Source organism: Meleagris gallopavo, chromosome 5, assembly GCF_000146605.3.
Source record: "Meleagris gallopavo isolate NT-WF06-2002-E0010 breed Aviagen turkey brand Nicholas breeding stock chromosome 5, Turkey_5.1, whole genome shotgun sequence".
NCBI classification, from domain to species: domain Eukaryota; kingdom Metazoa; phylum Chordata; class Aves; order Galliformes; family Phasianidae; genus Meleagris; species Meleagris gallopavo.
In genome coordinates this window covers 52,824,920-52,844,074 of record NC_015015.2, presented here as the reverse complement: position 1 = coordinate 52,844,074, position 19,155 = coordinate 52,824,920, and the positions used below count along the sequence as shown (strand labels likewise).

General features: G+C 38.9%; 1 protein-coding gene across 1 annotated transcript in view; it reads right to left on the bottom strand.

The window, feature by feature from the left end:
- Positions 1 to 19,155, bottom strand: part of KCNH5 (potassium voltage-gated channel subfamily H member 5) — a 141,760-nt gene that overhangs the window by 31,799 nt on the left and 90,806 nt on the right. The window contains exons 8-9 of the mRNA XM_010712032.2: positions 14,513 to 14,712; positions 2,850 to 3,102 (exon numbers count right to left, since the gene is read on the bottom strand). Coding sequence (XP_010710334.1) covers positions 2,850 to 3,102; positions 14,513 to 14,712 — 453 coding nt within the window. The remainder of the gene's footprint in view (positions 1 to 2,849; positions 3,103 to 14,512; positions 14,713 to 19,155) is intronic.

The window sequence follows — 19,155 nt, the reverse complement described above, 5'->3', positions numbered from 1 at the left end:
AATGGCGATTACTGCAGTAGCTGGGCATTTAATTACACACAAATGAGAACAAAACGGAATCAGGGGAGAATGAAAATATAATGATGTAAAGTTGACTGGTCAGTCACTGTGTTTCACCAGTATTCAAGCACAAGGTGTACCAAGGCTGGGGCCTTGGAGCCAGGAAAACTGCTACTGCACATTTTCTCTATCTTTTAGAACTCATGAATAGCACTTGCGTGGGATGCAAGCTCCTGAGGACACCATTTTAGCAAGGAGGGAGGCTGTCTGCACTAGCTTTCTATGGCTGCAAGGGAGGGAGTTGCAGTCAAGGAAGATGAAGAAAGGAAAAGCAGCAGTGTTGAGGAGCAATTTATGCTGGGTTCCAAGGGAGGACAAAGCCCCGGCCTTTGGAAAGAAGCATGAATGAATGTGAGGGACAGATGATGCATGCTCTTAATCCATGTTGATGCACTTTCTTGATTGATTGTTCTAAGAAGACATCAAAACTTCCCTCTACAGGCGAGCATGGCAAAAAGAAACCACCAACGCCTTTTCTCTGCAATGCAAATAACACTACAACACCTGGATGAAAAACACTATTAAAATAGTATCTGCACAATACCAGTTCCTTATCAAGCTTAGGAAACGGATTGTTCTACTAAGGAGCTAAGTGTCCTGCTATTCTCCTGCTCCCACAGTAGAACATAATAAGGACAGGGTTCTGAAGGATGCTTACCCATTTTCAATACAAGTTACTGCTGGATGAGGAGGATGGACAGACTGGCAGTACAACTCCCTAAGCCAATTTTTCCTAGGAACACCGGTGTGAAGATATCTACTTGGAGTATTCGAAGTAATCTATGCGAGTTTTCATGTTTGGAAGAGGTTTTTAAACCTGGTGTTCACCTCAAGCAGTATCACTTCCCTTGTGCTTTCATTCTTGGGGAAGAAGAGATTAAAACAAACTTTCTTCTCTGCTGCATGATAACACAGTTGTTATTTCAAGGGCAACTGACGTCACTGTAAATGTCTCCACAACTACATCTGAAAGAGATTTCCTTCCACAAGTGAATTTTTAGGACATCTCATAGTTACTCAGTACACTGTTCTGTTAAATAATCTAAAAGAAAACTTCTTAGTGTGCCTACAATTAAAATAAGCAGTTTATCTCACTCTAAGTCACAAATACGCATTCTACCAGTCCCCACAGTACACAGTGAACATAACTCTGAGTCCACAGATCGCCTGCCAGCAGCCATGACAGAATCAAAGTCACTTTTGGTAATTAAAGGTAATTCACTTTAACAAGATATGGTTAAAGGGCTCCCTAGCCAAATGGAGAATAAGAGGGGTACTGGTTTTATGGTACATACATGTAGGAAACAAAAAGTTCTCACTCTTATACAAACACAATATTCATTAGTAAAGCAATAAAGTTTTGCATGTAATCCACTTACTGATGTCTTATAGTTCAGTAAATTATATCTTTATTGTTTGTTTCACTCTAGTAGCCTGAAAACCATTTTGTTTGGTTAAATACTGCCACTTACTCTGAAAGCTTTTCTTTTTTAAATAGCTGTAAGCAAACAAAAGAGATCCTTTCATCACTGAAATTAATAATAAAAGTGAGATGGCCCAGCGAGCTGAAGTACAAGGAGTATCTTGCTAAGGAAATTACAGACTTAGGAGCTTTCACCATGACTTCACATCTCAATATGGAAATAGATTCATTCTTACATTAAATCTCTCCTGTTAAAAACCTCAGTATATTCTAGAGTACAAAAAGCTGCATTAAGTGTATCTGCATACCCTGAGCACGTATTCTCCATACACAACCAGTGCTGTCCTTCATATCTGCCCACTTTCCACATGCTGGCTCAACTCTCCAATGCCATCATGACCCTCATTTCCCAGCAATCATCCCCACGAGGCACAGAAGAGACACTCTGGGTCTGCCCTTACATGAAAGAAGCAGCGCAGAAGTTCAGTGACATGAGGACATGAGTGGTCTCATAGCTCAGGACCAGCACTTGCGTTTCCCTTCAGAGAGCCACATCTCCAGTTTAAGAGTAGCCAAATAGCTAATGCTCAACAGAGATGAGTTCCACAGTAAGCAGATCTATTATGAATAGCCAAGACAGACCCTTTCCAAGGAGAGCCATTCATTCTTCATCCATACTGTTATGTCTCTGAGGACAAGTCCTGTCTCAGCACTGGTGCTGGCCACTCAGTTCCACCTTTTGCTACAAAATTCCCAATCTCATACAAGTTAGTGGGGGGTCTGCATTTGGCAATTTCCCACCTACTGCTGGCAAACCAGACCAGACACTGACTCCAGAGTTAATGGTGAGGGGATTAACATAGAGCTCCCCCAATACTCAGAATTCTCATGAATCAAGCTGGAATATATGGTGCACCTCTATCTCTTCACAAAGACATACTATTTCTTCACTAAAAACAAGTTTTGCTTCCTTGAAGATACTGTTTGAAGGTATTATTCTTGGCTAGAATACAGACAAATGGAAAGCCCAGTGCAAAGGTTAATGTGGAAATCCTCCTGAGAGACAGATATAAAACACTGTGCATTTCCTCTAGCAGACTGTTTAAAAGATGCCATTCTCTTCTGCTTAGGGACACTGTTAACTGTGACCAGCGAACCATACTAGGCAAAACAAGCATTCTCTATGGAATAAAAAATGAAAGGTTTGCTCCTAGAGAAATATCTCTTGAGAACTAAATCCTTATCTTACGACAACCACTAGCCTCCTGTAGTCTCAGCTGATGTAAAGCAAGAGTAGCAAATATTCAAACCTACACAGAACTCAAATGCATCCCAAGCACCACCATGTCAGTAGAGATCACAGTACCTAAAATAGCCACCACCTCGTCGTCCTGGATGACTTCTAGGGATCCTGAGACCACAAAGCAAAGAGCATCAACACTCTCCCCAGCGTGATAGATGAGGTCCCCCGGGGCACAATGGATCGTCTGAAACTCCACGGCCAGGGCTCGCAGGCAGCCATCGCTGGCCAGCCGGAAGGCAGGATGCTCATTAAAAACTTTCCGGTTTAGGTGCACACAAATATCTGCTCTCATGTCCTTTGGGCAAATCGAGAGAACCTGAACGAAAGAAAGACAAAAAATAATCAGCTGGGAACGTGGCAGTGCGGGCAGCGTGCGCTTTATGAAATAAGTGAATTGGTAGTTTCGTCTGGGCGGATCTTAAACTTCTGGTGGGAATTTTATCATGAAATGAGGTAGCATTAATTTTCTACCCATTTATTGCTTCAAGAAATACAGGCGAAAGGGTGGTGCTATTCTGTTACCCTTTCACACTTGTTTTCCGTAATTGCAGGTGACACTGCTTTGTCTCTGCCCCTCCACACTTGGTGCCTAGACCATCCACCCACTGCTATGCTCAGCCCCTGCAGGAGCACAGGATGGACACTCAGAAGAAGCATATGCAAAGGCAGACCAGTCACAATCCAAACCAACAGATTTAGTCACATCTGGAAACCTAATCTTCAAAAGTGTTGATGTAGGTGACCACTTACCAACACGTATCCAAACACACCTAGGGTTTTGTTTCAGCACTGTACAGACATACGGTAAGTAACCTGCCCTGGAGGGCTTACAGACTAGAAAACCCAAAGAGTGTGAGATTAGAGCAAAAAGAAAGTACTAGGAAACCTTATGAAATGTAAAGTAAAGGCAAATGAAAACTGCCCAGCAAAGGTGAAGATGTATTTACTGCAGATCAATTAAATAAGGCCTTTAATTAAGTCCTTACCTTCAATAGCTTTCCCTACTGAAACAGTAAAATAAATACACCTGAAGAAAAAAATGAAAACCTGTGGACGTTATTAGGCATGTAAAATGTTTAATATTTGCACATCCTCCTAAACACACCAGCATCCTTACAGTTCTGAAATGCATGTCTCTCTGCATGGAAGCTAACTGCACAGAGAAACATACACAACCTTGTAATGTTTTGCTAGGTTAAATAATGGGAAAAGGAAGAAGATGAAGAGCACTCTGTAAGAGTCATGTAAAGAAGAATGCAGATCAATAGCACTTACTAACTCCTCATTGTACAGAATTTATCTGACAGCTTGCTCTGCAGACAGTTGGTGAGAGAGGCACATTGGGTCAGTGTGCTGACTAACATTGAAAGTTAGCAAACAGAGGGAGATTCTGGAAACCCTGAATAGACTTAGAGGCAAATGGTCATATTAATTCAGAAGTAAAGTCATGACTTTCATTTTTGTTTAATGCAGAAGAGGTATAAAACAAGTTACTGTAAAGTATTATTAAAAGATCCAGAAGCATAGAATAGGAAAACAATGATGATGATTTTCTAGTTTGATCTAGATCCCTTCTTGTCTCAATAGATCAAAGTGTTTTGCTGTCAAATACATAATGAATGTAAAAGGGTGAAAGAGGAGTTCATCCTCTTATTCTCTGTACTATGACAGCAAGTTTGCACATGGATGTACGCTTTCCCAGTCTACAAGGGGTTATGCAACCATACTAACTTCTTCCATTATGGGTCAGCTCATTCATACTTTTCATATTGATCCCAAAATATCTGGTAAAATTATAGTCTAGAAGGCCTTGATTTAATGCTTTTGAATTATATAGGTTAGTTGTACCAATGGACAACTCTCTTCTAAAACATGCTGTTTATGAAATGTGTTTTGTTTGGCTTTCATCTAACAGCCAGTGGTTTGCATCATTTTGCTCTGATTAAAGACCTGCAATCAACAGAAATCTCTTCCACATCTTATTGTTTATAAAATACAATTGTGTCAACTCTAAGTCTCGACTTGAATAAACAACAGTTCATGATGCTTCTTGTGTCTGACACTGTGATGCACAGTATCTCCTTGGAAACTTCCTTGTCTCACTTACAACAACCCTCCCAGACATCGCAGGTAATTAATTTGTATTTGATTTGATAGAGACTAGGTTAATTTTGGTTAATGCTATTTTTCTGTAACAAAGTGTTGTACAGAAAAGGTTCAAAAACCATAAGCCCGTTTTATCATAAAAATTAATAATAAACACATTTGACAAGACATATTTTCCGTAAACCATCATTTGCATCAGTAATAATATCTTGTCTGAGTCACTAGTGAACATATTCTGTATCACTTTTTCCATAATTTTATGAGGAGCAAATGTCAACTTTACAAATTTACACTCACCTGAGTTATCTCATTTACGAATAGAAATATGAAGATACCTTCATTTTTCTAGTTCAAAAAATACATTTGGATACTTCTGAATCAAACAGAAAGCTCGTCTTTATTTTCAAATAGAAACACGCCACCTTTCCTCTTCACAATAATAGCTGCATGAAAAAATTCTGCTTTCTTTGGCATCATGATTGATGATTTTTAACATTTTTATCTCCTGTTGGGCCTAATCATTGTTAGGAACTTTTCATGTCTCTAATGCTTCCACTAATGTAACTGCTTTTGACTTAACAAGGCCATGAGTTGTGAATTCTCCAACACTGTTCTTAACAAAAACGTGCATATACACGTGATTTTGATTTCCAAATTCTATCTTTTAAGCTTCCAAACTGCAGGAACAATAGTTAAACGATGCCTTAAATGCATCTGAAATTGATTAAACTGTTGCAGAAGATGTTACTGTAAGACTCAGGTACATTCTAAGATTGTTCGTCTTTTGAAGGGTAAATGAACTGAGCTGGTCAAAATGAAAGTAACTTGGATGCAAAGAAGCATATTGTTTCCTCACAAATACAGAGTTAAATACAGGTTATTAAATGTGAGAGCTCAAAGCATTGCTCTTTTTGTAGTCAAAACAAACATATCTACCATCACACTTTGTCAAATAAAAAGCCAGAAAAAATACCACTGCACACAAAAAGCCACTCTTAGCATAATGCAGGAATTTGCTAATGTCTTGATAACATGATTCTCCTAATGACATATTACTGTATGGAGATACATGGAGATATCATTTACCAACAAGAACTACACTAAATGAGTAATGATCCAAGAGTTAGCCAGGGATGAATATTCTTTACTTCAGTTTTATTGCCTGCTACTCCACTAGTACTGAGATCTAGCATCTTAGAGAATGAGACAGATGACAAAATTAAAAGAAATGCTTAATGCTGAAATATTTGGTAAAGCGGCTTTGACCAAGACAACTGCAGACACATATAGGGGAGGAAGTAAAAGAGCAGAGACAGATTATCTCAATATCAAGGTATATGTTTAGTATTCTGCAAGGACAAGTCTTCATGAGCTCCAAGCTGACTTTGCAGCAACACTTTTTGTGTTTACAAATATCAACATCAGGAATTCAGGAGGAGTCTCAAAGAAACCATCAGTTTTTCTGATATCACTTTTAGCCATACTGTAAAAAGGGTTTGTTGGTGACACAGAGTAGGAGTAATTTTCCTGTTTCCACAGTAAGAGCAGAAAATGATAAAAATGAGCACCTCAACTTGAGAACTTCTGAAAAAGATCCTTTAATGGTAACACAAGAATTAGACATTCCTCTTGTAAAAGGCTCTTAAACGAGACCTCAGCATTTTCAAGTTAGCATGCAGCTAAAAAGATAGAAAGGAACAGCAGTGCAGTTGTAGGTGGGTCCTATGGTTGTACTTACAATGCACAAATGCACTTAAATGCTTGTAAAAAGAAATTCAGTTTAAGGAAGAAGATAACCTGTAAAGCTCAATCTATCATTTCGCTTTTAGTGAAATGCCTTCAGCACTTTTGTTAGCAGAGTGAAAGTTCAGCCAGGACATTTCTTTGAATCCCCATTTCAGCAGTATATCTAGAAACCACCAAGACAAGCTTTTGAAGAGGAAATTTCCTTAGAGGATTCAAGACCTTTCTCAGTGAAATCTGCAGTTTATAAGTAAGTCAGGATATTAAGGTTGCTGACTGTAATGCTTTACCAACTGATGGCTTTGGAGCACACGACTTAGAGCAGCTGCCCCCAGGGACCTGATACTTGTGTGCTGCTACAGAAGCTTCTCCATAACAAATCTGTAGCCACAGACTTCACAGTCATCCAAATATCATTAAAAAAAAACAGAATCTGATAGTTTCGATGCAAAATTGGAAGAGAAAACTGAAACCTCCCCAGAGGAAAATCTGATTGTGTAAGTGGCATTTCTAAATACAAGAAGCCAGGATCCATGCTGCATGTGAAACAGTGCACGTGTATCCACAAAGATCTGAACCACTAAAAGCTGAGAGAAGACAAAGTAAAGCATAGAATAACATTTATCACCTACCTTCTTTTTGTAGGAATTTAAAACTCCTCAAAGTCAGTATAAAGCAATTGCTGAACTCTGCCCTAAGCACTCACTGCTCCCTGGAACTCAGCTTGACAAAATGTGCTCAGTGCAGAGACTCAGCACTGCCACAGTCAGTAGAACATCCTATGGCATATCCAAAAGGCTGGTGGTAAGTGAAATGTTCATGATTGCTGCTAGAGATTGGGAAAAGCTCTGGAAGACTCACAGGGAATTGGCATAAAATACTTTGCTATCTTTTCCACTTAAGATCTGCAAAGGGGGAAATAAAATTCCCAAGGAGGTTCAATTTGATTTTTTTCCTCTCCCATCCATCTCCTTGACATACTCACGCAGTTTAAGATAAGCCCCTTGCACAGTTCAAAGGGCTCTACAGGGAACAGAGATCATAAAGAACTCAAAGAAAAGCAAATGAATCGAAACAAAAACTGTACAGATTAAGAATGTGTCCAAATAATAGCTTTTAGGAAGGGTTTAAGTACTTTAAAAAAAATCTTTGCCAGCTAGAAAACACTATGGGACGGCTTAGCAAATATTACAGAATCTGTTAAGACTTGTTAACAAAGAGGACAGAAGCCAGTGAATCACAAATGGTATCTCTTTGTAATTCTCTTTCAGCACACGAAATTCTCACTTTCTCAGGGTTGTACTAGTGGATGTATTGATTAACGTTCAAATGAAGAGCTTAGACAGTCTTAGCAGAGGAATAACAAGGACTGTTTTTTAAATGAATAACTGCAGAAGTACTGGAGATACTCAGTGATGTCAACTTCAATAATAAATAAACTCCTATGGCTTCTATCCTGCCGTAATCCAGATCGGTCTTTTTATTTTCTGGACTTTCAGCCATATCTGGCAGTAAATGAGGTCAGATCTTTCCAAAAAACACACTGCCTTCTAGGCACCTGACCAAATTATTCAGATTTTTAGAAGGTTTTGGCTCATTTGAGTGTTGAATTCTTTTGCAGACCAAGCTAAAAGTGTTACATTTTGCACTGGTCTGGAGCCAAAGAGACAAAGGGAAGAAAACAGCTGATGGGCAAATCACAGAGCATTTTCCTGTAATAAGCCGATAATTTTGGAAGTAGCTCAAAGGTGATGTGTGGAACTGAGCAGTTATTAACCCTGCATGCATTAGGATAATCTGTAATACATCACTGAGTATCTTGGCACTAAGAACTCAATCTAAGCAGCGACAGTGTGTTTCATTTTAAATTAACTGTATAAATTCCAAAGTCACGTGGATTTAAACGCTCAGATCTGAAAAATCAAGTTTAGTAAGCTGAGCTTGAATTGTTTTCTTATGAATGATACATGATCTAAAATAGTGATCACAATGGTTAATTTTAGTAGTATATAATACCAAAGCTAACCACATTTTGGCTCACACTTTAGAGACATTAAATTATCTGTAGATCTCTACAGTACATTAAATTCAGTATTGTCAAACACAACGGGATCTGGCTAAAGGCCTGGAAAACTGCAGAAAGATAAGAAGTATCACAATTTGCTCTAAGGATTGAACTGGTTCTTCAGTACAGAGCATCTTGAGTTGTCTAACACAGAAAAACGTAGCAAGAACAACACTAAGAACATCCACTGATGGGCAACAGTAATGGATCACAACTTGTCTAAATTTCTGTACAGTTAAAGGTTTTATTGAGTTTGGTTTTGCAGTAATGTCTGTCCGAAGCACAATCATGACTTTCTGATGAGGCAGAAGATAGCATAGTACAGGGAATTTCATCATTACAGCTAAGCTTTTTTAGGTGACAGAAAGAAAAATAAACAACAGAAATGATATAGCTAACATCAAAGAATCTCTCAAGTTACGACACTGTTTAGATCGACAACTTTTGGCACAAAGGTCACCCCTGTAAGAATGGAATTGATCAACAGTTTTTATTTCACGCTTCTGCTGGAAGTGGCTTAATTTTTTAACATGCAGCATTTTGTAAAAATATGCTTCAAGGAGGAAAGTTGTAAGAAAACAGATCTGAAGAAGACAGAATCAAAGAATGCTGAGGTTGGAAGGGACCTCTGGAGGTCCCTGAGATGTGATCATTCCCCAAGGTGTGGTCTCTGGAAATGACAGTTCCTCTGTCAGCAACACCCCCTTGGTGGTAGTGCTCAGGGAAACACTCAACCCATCCACAACAGGCGATTCTACCCCCCAGGCAAAGAGTTCATGAGCTGCCCTACAGCCATCATTTATAGAACTGGCATTTACTCAAGTATGAGAGGTTCATAGTTTAACCTGTGTCAACCCAAACTCAGCACATCCAAGATTGTGAACAATCTTTCCTGGCTCTGCACAGTGCATACTGGAGGTGAATCATCCATACCATTCATTAAGGTGAAACAGAAAGCCCCACTGGTGCACAGGCCCCGTGCTTGGACCTCTGCGAAGGACAGTGAGACCCTGACCGTCTCTCCTGCAGCCCGCTCTCCAAAGAACCGTGGATTGCAACTGTACCTGGTCCTAGCTCAGCTCTCTGAGGTGAGGGGAGACTTCTTGTTCACCTCGTCCCGATCTGCAAGGAACGACCAACAACCTCGCCTCTACAACGAAACAAAAATACTTGTCCAAATGGTTTTTACCTTCCCTCTTCAGCATGGGATTGTGGATAGCTGTCACGCCTAATTTTGTAGATCTCTTTAGCCATGAAGCTTGGAAGCCTTCTACATCAGTCATCCAGGAGAAAGTCCAGCCAGCAATTACAGACACCTCTGTGTGATGGGGCACCGTAGGAATGGCAGCCTGATTTCCCTATTTTTCTCTGGGTATTGGTAATTCTTACTGTAGCTCTTGAAAATCTTACTGAGAACAAACATAACTAAACTGCGCTGTACTTCTGTAGACTAATGTTTAATAAAGTTACAAACTGTGTCTATTTACCATAAACCTATCTCTCCTAAATGAAAGCTTAGTGGGCCAGCAATGAATAGTTTTAATACTACTTTCCCATGATTTTCTTTTCAGCATTTCAATGTGGAATTGGCATTCATTTGAATTGCCAGCAATGCTTAGGTTCAGACTAAATAGAAGCATTTTCTTCTTTCAACCTACGGCTTTTCTGAACAAATTGACTATTAAAACATGATAGGCATTTACTTAATTGCTTTCTGAGCAAATCCTAAGCCATACAATAGCATGGAGGTCAAGAACAGAAAATCTCTGACATTTCAGAACGTTATCATTAGATGAGACCTTGAGACATCTGTGTGTATGTTAATGGCTGTTCTGCTTTCACATATAATGACCTATTTCTCATAGAAGAGTTAATATCTATAAATTTTTCATTTGCTGCCTAGTAGATTTCAATAAAAACTTAAGAGGTTTGAATTCAGTGTGTGTTTCATAGATTACTACTCTACAGATTTTTTTCAGCTGCTTAGAAGTAACAATATGCAGAGAATGCACTGGCCTGTTTTATATCTCTCTCAAAAAAATACCCCCATGGAACACATTCTGCTGTGTCAGAAATCCTGTTTAAGTATATAAGGGTTTATTAGCTTTTTGATGTTTTTGATCATTATTAGATGAATAACCCCAAAACATACAGTATTAAACGTAAAATAAATTCCATCTCGTCTGAGCTGGAGTGTTACTCCAGGAGACAGAGTCCATGTGCATGTACTACATACATCATCCTAGCTGTCAGAGCAGGGCTCTAACGTTCAAGTGATTTAAGATTATAGATCATAGGCCACTTGCTTCCCCTTAAGTAATAACAATAAATACACTAATGCTTTTAGTGTCATTGTTAATTCCTTATTTGTGAACACTCAGAGACAGGTTGAAGTGCTGTGGTTTGAAGATGGGATTTGAAGATGAGTTATCCCCGAGGAGAACAGTGAAGTCTAATCTGTGTGCTTAAGGCACCATTGCTTCAGTGTGGGAGATCAAGGCCTCTCCCACATATAAACACAATCAATGGAGGCTTTAAAACAAGGTTCTGTTTGAGACAGACATTTTCCACAAGCAGCAAGGACTAGATCTTCAGTAATTTTTCTCCATGCTAACTTCCACTTTGTCTTTGCTGCTTGTCTGATATGGACTCATCCTTACTGGTTTCAGCTAAGATCTTATTTAGAAAAGTGTCATTCAAAGGTAGATATGCGAGTTCTGACACAACACATCTACACATGTTAAATGGTAGTGATTCCAATCAAGCTGTACTTCAATTTCAAGTGTATGAAGTTAAAATCTTTAGTTATCAAAGAAACACATACACATGCTTATTTTTAGTACCTCAAATTGCTAGGATGGTTCATCACCATAGGAACCTACTGTAACACTTCTTACATACATTAATCTTCTTGTCCTCTGAATTTAGATTTCAAAACAAAGCCATTTCAACACGCTGAGTGACTGAATGAAATGTATTGTAAATCTGTGGCAAGTGATGTTGCAAAACACACTCCAATGTGACAGTGTAGATATATTTGGAACAGTTTTAGTTAATAATGTACGTTAGGTTTAAAAACAACCGTGGATGATGGAAACTGTCTGACGGAAACTGAAAAGTTTAGAAAAACTCTTCACTAATTTCCACATGTTTTGAGCATACGTGCTTTGCAGGATAATGAGCTTACTGAAAGACTCTTAAAAAGAACTGGAATGGGAAATCATTTGATCCAAGAATATCTGGACTACAGACTGGTTAGGATCTCACTGTTGGAGCTCTGAAATCCGGACTGGAAGGAGCCCCTAAGGCCATGTCCAGGCTGCTAAGCTAAGCAAGAGAAGTTAGTCAACACCTGGGCCAGTAATCCCCTATTCCAACATACACTGGAGCACTCTCTGGATTTAGCAGCTCAGCTGCAGATGCAGCATAGTCCTGCTAGCCTCACTGTGTTTATAGTAATAAATCTAAGCCTGTGTACCTTGGAGGTTTCTACAGCGTGCTCCCATCCACTTGATGCTCTGGGGTTAGCACAGATGGATTCAATTTAAATACGGAGTGCCTTAAAATGGACTTGAAGGGATAAAGCTGGAACTAATGGAAGAGGAATGCTCCGCCCTACAAGACTAGCCTCTGGAACTGTACCACTGTTCCCCTCAACTCTCAGCTGGGATTTACATTTTCTAATTTGTCTCAGTGAAGCATATCACAACACTGTCCAGAGCGGAAATAAAGGTAGAAAAACTGTTTTGTTATGAAACAGCTTTCTACCCTTTTCCCCAAACCAATCTTCACTTCACTACATCAATCTTCAGTTAAGGTCCTGAAGCCAAAAGCAAACTGCCTTAAGCTCTCGTACAGACTCAGGGATGCTCAGTGTGGGCACTAAGGGCTGCTGGTGCTGTTGCTTTTGCAGACTTGCAGGCTGTAGGGGATACAAAATACCAACACATTCAAACCGATGCTCAAGTTCTTACGTTTATCTCGTCTCTGTTCTTCTGCAACACTGGCTTTTCTGGGAAGTTCGATTAGATCCAAATACTGATGTCCAGATGCAGAGGTTCCTGAAATCCTTCCACTGTTATAAATAGGTTTTGGATCCAGGCCTAAGTTTAGGCAAGTCTTTACCAAGGGAAAATTGTTAAAAACCTAAGTCACAGATTTTACAGCCATATCAATTATCTAGCTAAGCAGCCATTACTGTCTTACAGACCAGAGAACACTGCTTACCACGAGCTGAAGATTATAGCTCTAACTGCATTTTTATAAGCTATAAAACCGGACATGTGGAAACTATGGAAGGAAATTTCAGTAATTAAAGCATAGGTTTTCCTCATTAACTGCAGAGCACCATTAAAATCTAATGAAACTGTGGCAGAATAATACAGTATTCTGGCTTAACTACAAGGAAATAAATGCAAATGAAAGTTCCATTTTCACATGTTTTTTAGTTTACATTGTGAGACTGAAATGCATTTATTGTAGTTTACAATAGGAAAGGTCACTTTTAACATTGTATGAATCAGCATTTGGAAGTTAGGGTATTAGTGTATAAGAAATTAACATATTAAGGAATGAGGCATACTGAACCAAAAAGTCAAAATCTGTATTAATTAATATTGTTATATTTGGTATGGTAAACTGAATTTCATTGCAGAAAATGAGTATGATAACTGTTGTTGCACCAGCATGATGTAAAACTAAATTTGTCAGTGTAGCAACTTTAATTTTGCATGTCTGAACGAACTGCATCATCATCCCATACTACACAATAGATTTAGACAAAGCAAGAACTTCAAAGCTCTGTAAACACTATACATTTTAGGACATTAATTTGCCATGACAATACCTTGCCCTCCCTCAGAAAATTGCTTTCTAACTTCTCAGACAGCAAATCTTCATGGAAATTGGAGCCTGAGAGCCTAACTTCAGCTGATGTGTATCAGCTCTACAGATGTTGAAGGAGCATCACCAGTCTCCAGCAATTCTAAATCTTAAAACTTTCGATCTAGGCACTGCAGGTGGAAACCCTCCCATCTGATTTCAATTCTCTAAAACATCCAGCCCAAAGCTAGGTAGACTTCACTACACACATCTTAGAGAGAGAAGCTTGGAGGACAGTTCACTCGGTCCAACCCGAAAATGGACGAGACACTGTGTAGACAACCTTTTCCTTAACAGACCTTTGAAGACACCTGAATAACCACTCCTTTCTGAGGGCAAAAGTCAGATAGGACCTTCCACCCAGCACAACTGCCAACACTACCACATTTTCTGCATCTTCCTGGCAACCAAAGGCCTTAAGTTCTAGCTGAGAGATTTCAGCTCAAGATCAATCTCTACTGCCATTAAATGTTATACCAATTAGGCTGATGGGAATGTCGATGTCCTGGACATCAGCAGAAGGTCCAAACCAATCAAACTCATTTCATTGCAACTCACAGATGCCAATATTTTTCAGAAAATACTGATTAGTGTAGGTTTGACATTAAATTATGTCCTCAGATATAATTTGAAGATGAATTTCCTGTTGATTTCAATAATTAAGTACATTAAAATTGTTTAGCATTTTGGCAAAGCAAGACTAGAAAGCAGAAAACATTTACCATAATGAAAAAAGGCAAATTTCCAAAGTGGCACAATCACCATTTTTGACAACATTCCATTTTTGGTCCAACCACAACCATAATAAGGGAGTAGCATGCAGTTAAGAATTTGTTAGTAAGTTACATGCCGTTATACAGTTCTGTCTCAAAGGAAGCATACAATATATACAAACTCTCTCTATCTGAATTGTTACCTCATGTACTCATACCTTCTCTGTGTCAATTCCTTTCGACATGGACCAGGTTGAGACAATATAATCCATAACTCTTTCACTAAGGCCTTTTGGGACTTGATATAATTTTAGGAAATCTCTCACATTGTTCAGCATTTCATGGTATCGGTTGGTGTTGGCATACATCTGCTGGAAAATTGTGGTGACGTTTCCAAAAATAGTTGCATAAAGAAGAGCTGGAAAAAAAAAAATCACGAAGACAATTAAAAATAAATATGCATGCTCCAGTTAAATGCCAGTCACTTATGATTTCAAAGATAGAAAAATGGCATCAGCTACAATAGAAATTCCCAGGTGTATGGCCACTAGGACAAGAGGAGGACAAGGCAGAGCAGGAAGCACTCCCTCAAAGCCACTCTTGGCATTACCTTCTTTTCTAGTTTGATTCTCTCCTTTCTAAACATGCTATCTTTACTGTCAAGTTCAGCCTGGTGAGTTGTTCTAAAGAATGGCATGCCATATTCAAGAAAACCACACGTTCTGAGTAAGCCTTTCCAATTGATAAGGCATCATATTCAGTATACTACTGCAAGTGCGATGTGGTGAAACTCTGAAAGAGGATGGTTGATATCTGAAGCCTAAATTTGACAAAGCACTCAAGCAAAACCATAAATGTATACCTTTGCTCGTGCTGTCATGAATAGTGGTGGATTGAAAGATCGTCTTAAAGCCAAGGAAATTTAAAGCTCCTTACTGAGTCACAATATAATTACTCTTGCAAGGAAGCCCAAAATGACATTCTTCCATTAAGCAACACAGGTTTTGCAGAAAAGAGAATTATTCTGATTTCTCATAATGCCAATGCTCTTGACATTATCAAATACACAGAAGTCTGCCTGTCATTTTTAATAATCTTTGCTCAGAGATACTGTATACTGAAGTTCAGCTACGCACTTCCACATTGCATTTAAAAAAAAAAAAACAACCACAGAAATGGCAAAAAATAACCCATTGTGAAAGGAAAAATGCTTTCTGTCTCTCAGTGAATAATGTCTTCCCTCTACACAACACGTCTATATCATTCCAGAAAGCTTTGTTTCACAGTAATTTAATATTGTTTATCATCCCTACTCGAAAGATGGCATTTTTAAAGAAACATCATGCCTTCCTAAGACCTATTCGTTAAAAAAAAAAGTACTTCCATATCTCACTGTGCTTCACTACATTAATATAAAAATTAGATGCTGGAGTTCATGAGAAATACAATGTTCACTGTTTCATCAAAGTCAAAGGGGTTTTTTGAATCTCAAATGACAAGACTGTACTGAATAAGGTCTTACAGAGAGGAGTGTAGATGAACAAGCTTTCAGTTTTAAAGGGCAAAGCAGATGAATACTCTATGTGATTATGAAAAATAAAGCTCTCTGCAAAGGGTGATTAATTTCCCCCCCCTTGCTTTACTGATCATTGTTTCATATCTGCGAGCCACTAAAAGGTTTTCCATAGCTCTGTGCCCACCTGTATAGATAGCAACACTTCTTAGAATATATGAACATTAATATCATGAAAAGTTTAGGATGGATGGATGCCCCCTGCATTGGGTTCTTTTCAGTTTTCTTTCCTCCTCTGGACTTTGCAGCTGGACAAATCTGACAAAGTACCACTTCCAAGTGTGACATTCTTCATCCTTTTTATGTGCTAATTTATCCCAAACTCAGCTCATCAGATATGTGAGTGCAGAACATCTCCCTTTCTCACCTTCTGATGATGCAATGTTAAAATGACTGTGACCATAAAGGTAAAGAGAAATCAGAACTGGCCCCACAATCCTGCCTTTCAGCATGACTAAAATGTATTAAATTCTGGAGCTATATTCACATTCTGTCGTGTGAATAAACAATGGCAGTGCACTCAGTGCAACCTGGCCATGTAAACCTAAAGAAAAACACAGGCTGATTGAAAATGTGACACAGTGCCCTGTTAGATAGGGGAAAAAAGATACTCAGCTCTGACACTTGCTGGGCTGGAAACAGTTAGGTATGCCATGGCGAAAACAGCTTGTCTGAAGCAAATGGTACATACACCCTCCTCTGCAAAAATAAAGACTCTTTGGCAGGGAATATTTGTAGCAAATGCTGTGCCAGAAGAGAAATTCTAGTTCTGTGTCTCTTAATATACGGTCCTGGAAAGTTGTACCTAAAGAGAGCACATCTGCTCAAGAAATTAAGGACAGAATAAATCACTGGAACAAGATTGCAAAATTTGATGGAAACATTATCCTGTAGAACTCCACTGAGCCAGAATTCACAAGCCTACAAGCCACAGAGCCTGCATACAAGTTACATTTGCTTCCAGGCACACAACTTGAGGATGGGAGCAGCAAACATCACAAAGAGGGGCCAGGGAGGTGAGCTGGTTCTGCTCCTCAGCTGGCTAGTCTCTGCATGGACAGCTGGCAGCCTCTGAGATCTGTGGGCACTCCTCAGCCTATAAGAGCTGAAAGCTCTCTGTAAGTGACCCGTAATTTGCAAATGGACACTTGCTTAATGAGCGAATGCCACAGGGGCAGGTGTGGACACTACCTTTAATAAACAAAGGCAGAGGAGCGCTACTGAAGGCCTTTCACTTTTGGCTGGATTTTAATTATTTTTGGCGGTGAGAATTGGAAGTAAGGATCATTTGCAAAAGGTTTTGAAGCTTATAAAATACTATGTGACTCCTGAATGCACGAGGATTTAAGCAATCTCTAAAGAAATCTCTAAAATGATACATACACTTCAATAGTTTTAATTTAGTCTCTCCTTTTGCAAGAAGCTCAGGCAAAAAGGAAGAAATGATGCCACACAGGCTGGAGGGGAAATTACTTTAGCTGATTCCTTGAAATGACTGGCTAGGTCAGACTCCATTTATTCATCTTCTCTTTAATGGGTCAGAGACCTCCATAATTTTTCTGTTTCCTACAGCCGTGCGATGCTCACTTACTTAATTGTCCCATCCGGGTAAATCTCAAACAGTCTTCCCAAGATTTCATACCGATCAATTTAAAATAATGATGTAGAAATATTTCTGCTCAGTCCTAAAGATGGATCAACTGTTATCTTAATTTCCATTTTAACTCTTCTGCGTTAAAGAAGTGTTCCCTAAATTATATACGAGGTTCTAAGTGGTACAAAATTTTATGTCTAAAATGTGTGTTGCATTACCATACTCATACAGCCATAAAATATTTTTGCATGATTTAGCAACAGTGTTATATAAAACTTTAGGACTGTTTAAAAACAAGGAATTTTCATTAAAAAAAGAAAGAAGACTCAGATTTACTGAAATTATCCCAAAGTATTTCAGATCCCTTGTTATCCTGACTGTACGCTAAACAAGTCCAAATAGGAACACCTGCCTTCAGGAATTGAAGACTTGACTGAAATGAAATTTTCTCTCTGATGTGCTTTATGATGGAGTATTATTTAAAGATATACAATATTCTTTTAAACCAATTTTAAAGAAGATGAAGCCTCAGTTCTGGAAAAACGTGGATACTTATTTTTGCATGCTGCAGAGGCTAGCTGCACCTTCTTCAAAGAATTTTTGGTATTAGGCACTCTTCTAAGATTATTTGATTAATCTTGTAAAAGCTACATCTTTCATTGGAGAGATTAGACATAAATCCAGCTTTGTAGATACTACACATAATTAGATATAAGCTCCAAATACAAATGTGTGATCTATTTTAAAAGCAGAGCAGTTTTCTGTTACTCCTTTCCCCCACGCAATGGCTCAGCCTGCAAAACAGCTGCAGGCAATGCAAGTAAAAAAAAAAAAAAAAAGAACAACAACCTCTTTCCTTCTAGTACACCTGCAGTCATATCATTGCAATTTCTGTGCCACATAACCCAGCATATTTATCCTCCCATAAGCCACACCAAAGCCTTGCTAGGTCTAGCCAAAGACCTGGAGTCTGCAGTGAATTTCATCACTGAACTTCCCATCATAATCACTTGACTGCTAAAATAAGGGGAAAGTTGGATGCAACTGTGTCCAAGAAATTACTGCACCAGCATTGAATCCATCACCCATATAGCCTATATGCTCTACATACAGTTCCTGCATCCAGATGTATGTCCCACATTGCCAGCACAGGGAGGTGGTGGTCCTCCGTGCACTCATCTGTCTCACACTGCTGTCCACAGAAGGTGTACAGCTCCTCCAAATGGCTCCAAGTGATGCTCACCCCTGCTCTCCTGACTCAACACTTTTTGATAGCATAGTTATGCAAACTCTAAATTAAGAGGATAATGATAATAATGATAGATTTGTAAAATCTCTGCTTGCACTGATGAGATATTTGACAAGAACTAAATAATTATGTAATTACAAGGATCATCAGTAGTAAACTGTAGGAACTGACACTTGCTTGTTCTTTTCTTTACATGGGATGCTGTTTGCACAGCTGAGTGGAACAGCTGCTTTGGATGCAGTCACACATTTTGCATACTTTACGCATAAATCCTTATAAAAACAAGGGCTTTCAACTGCACTTCTGCAGTCACTAATTTTTAATGCCAGCATTTTTGTTTATAAGAGCACTTAGAAAAAGGAAAATATTTAGTTTAGAGCTCTGAATCGTCTTCGCCATGCAAATGTGATGTGCAATGTTTTGGGACACAGTTGCAATCCAAGAC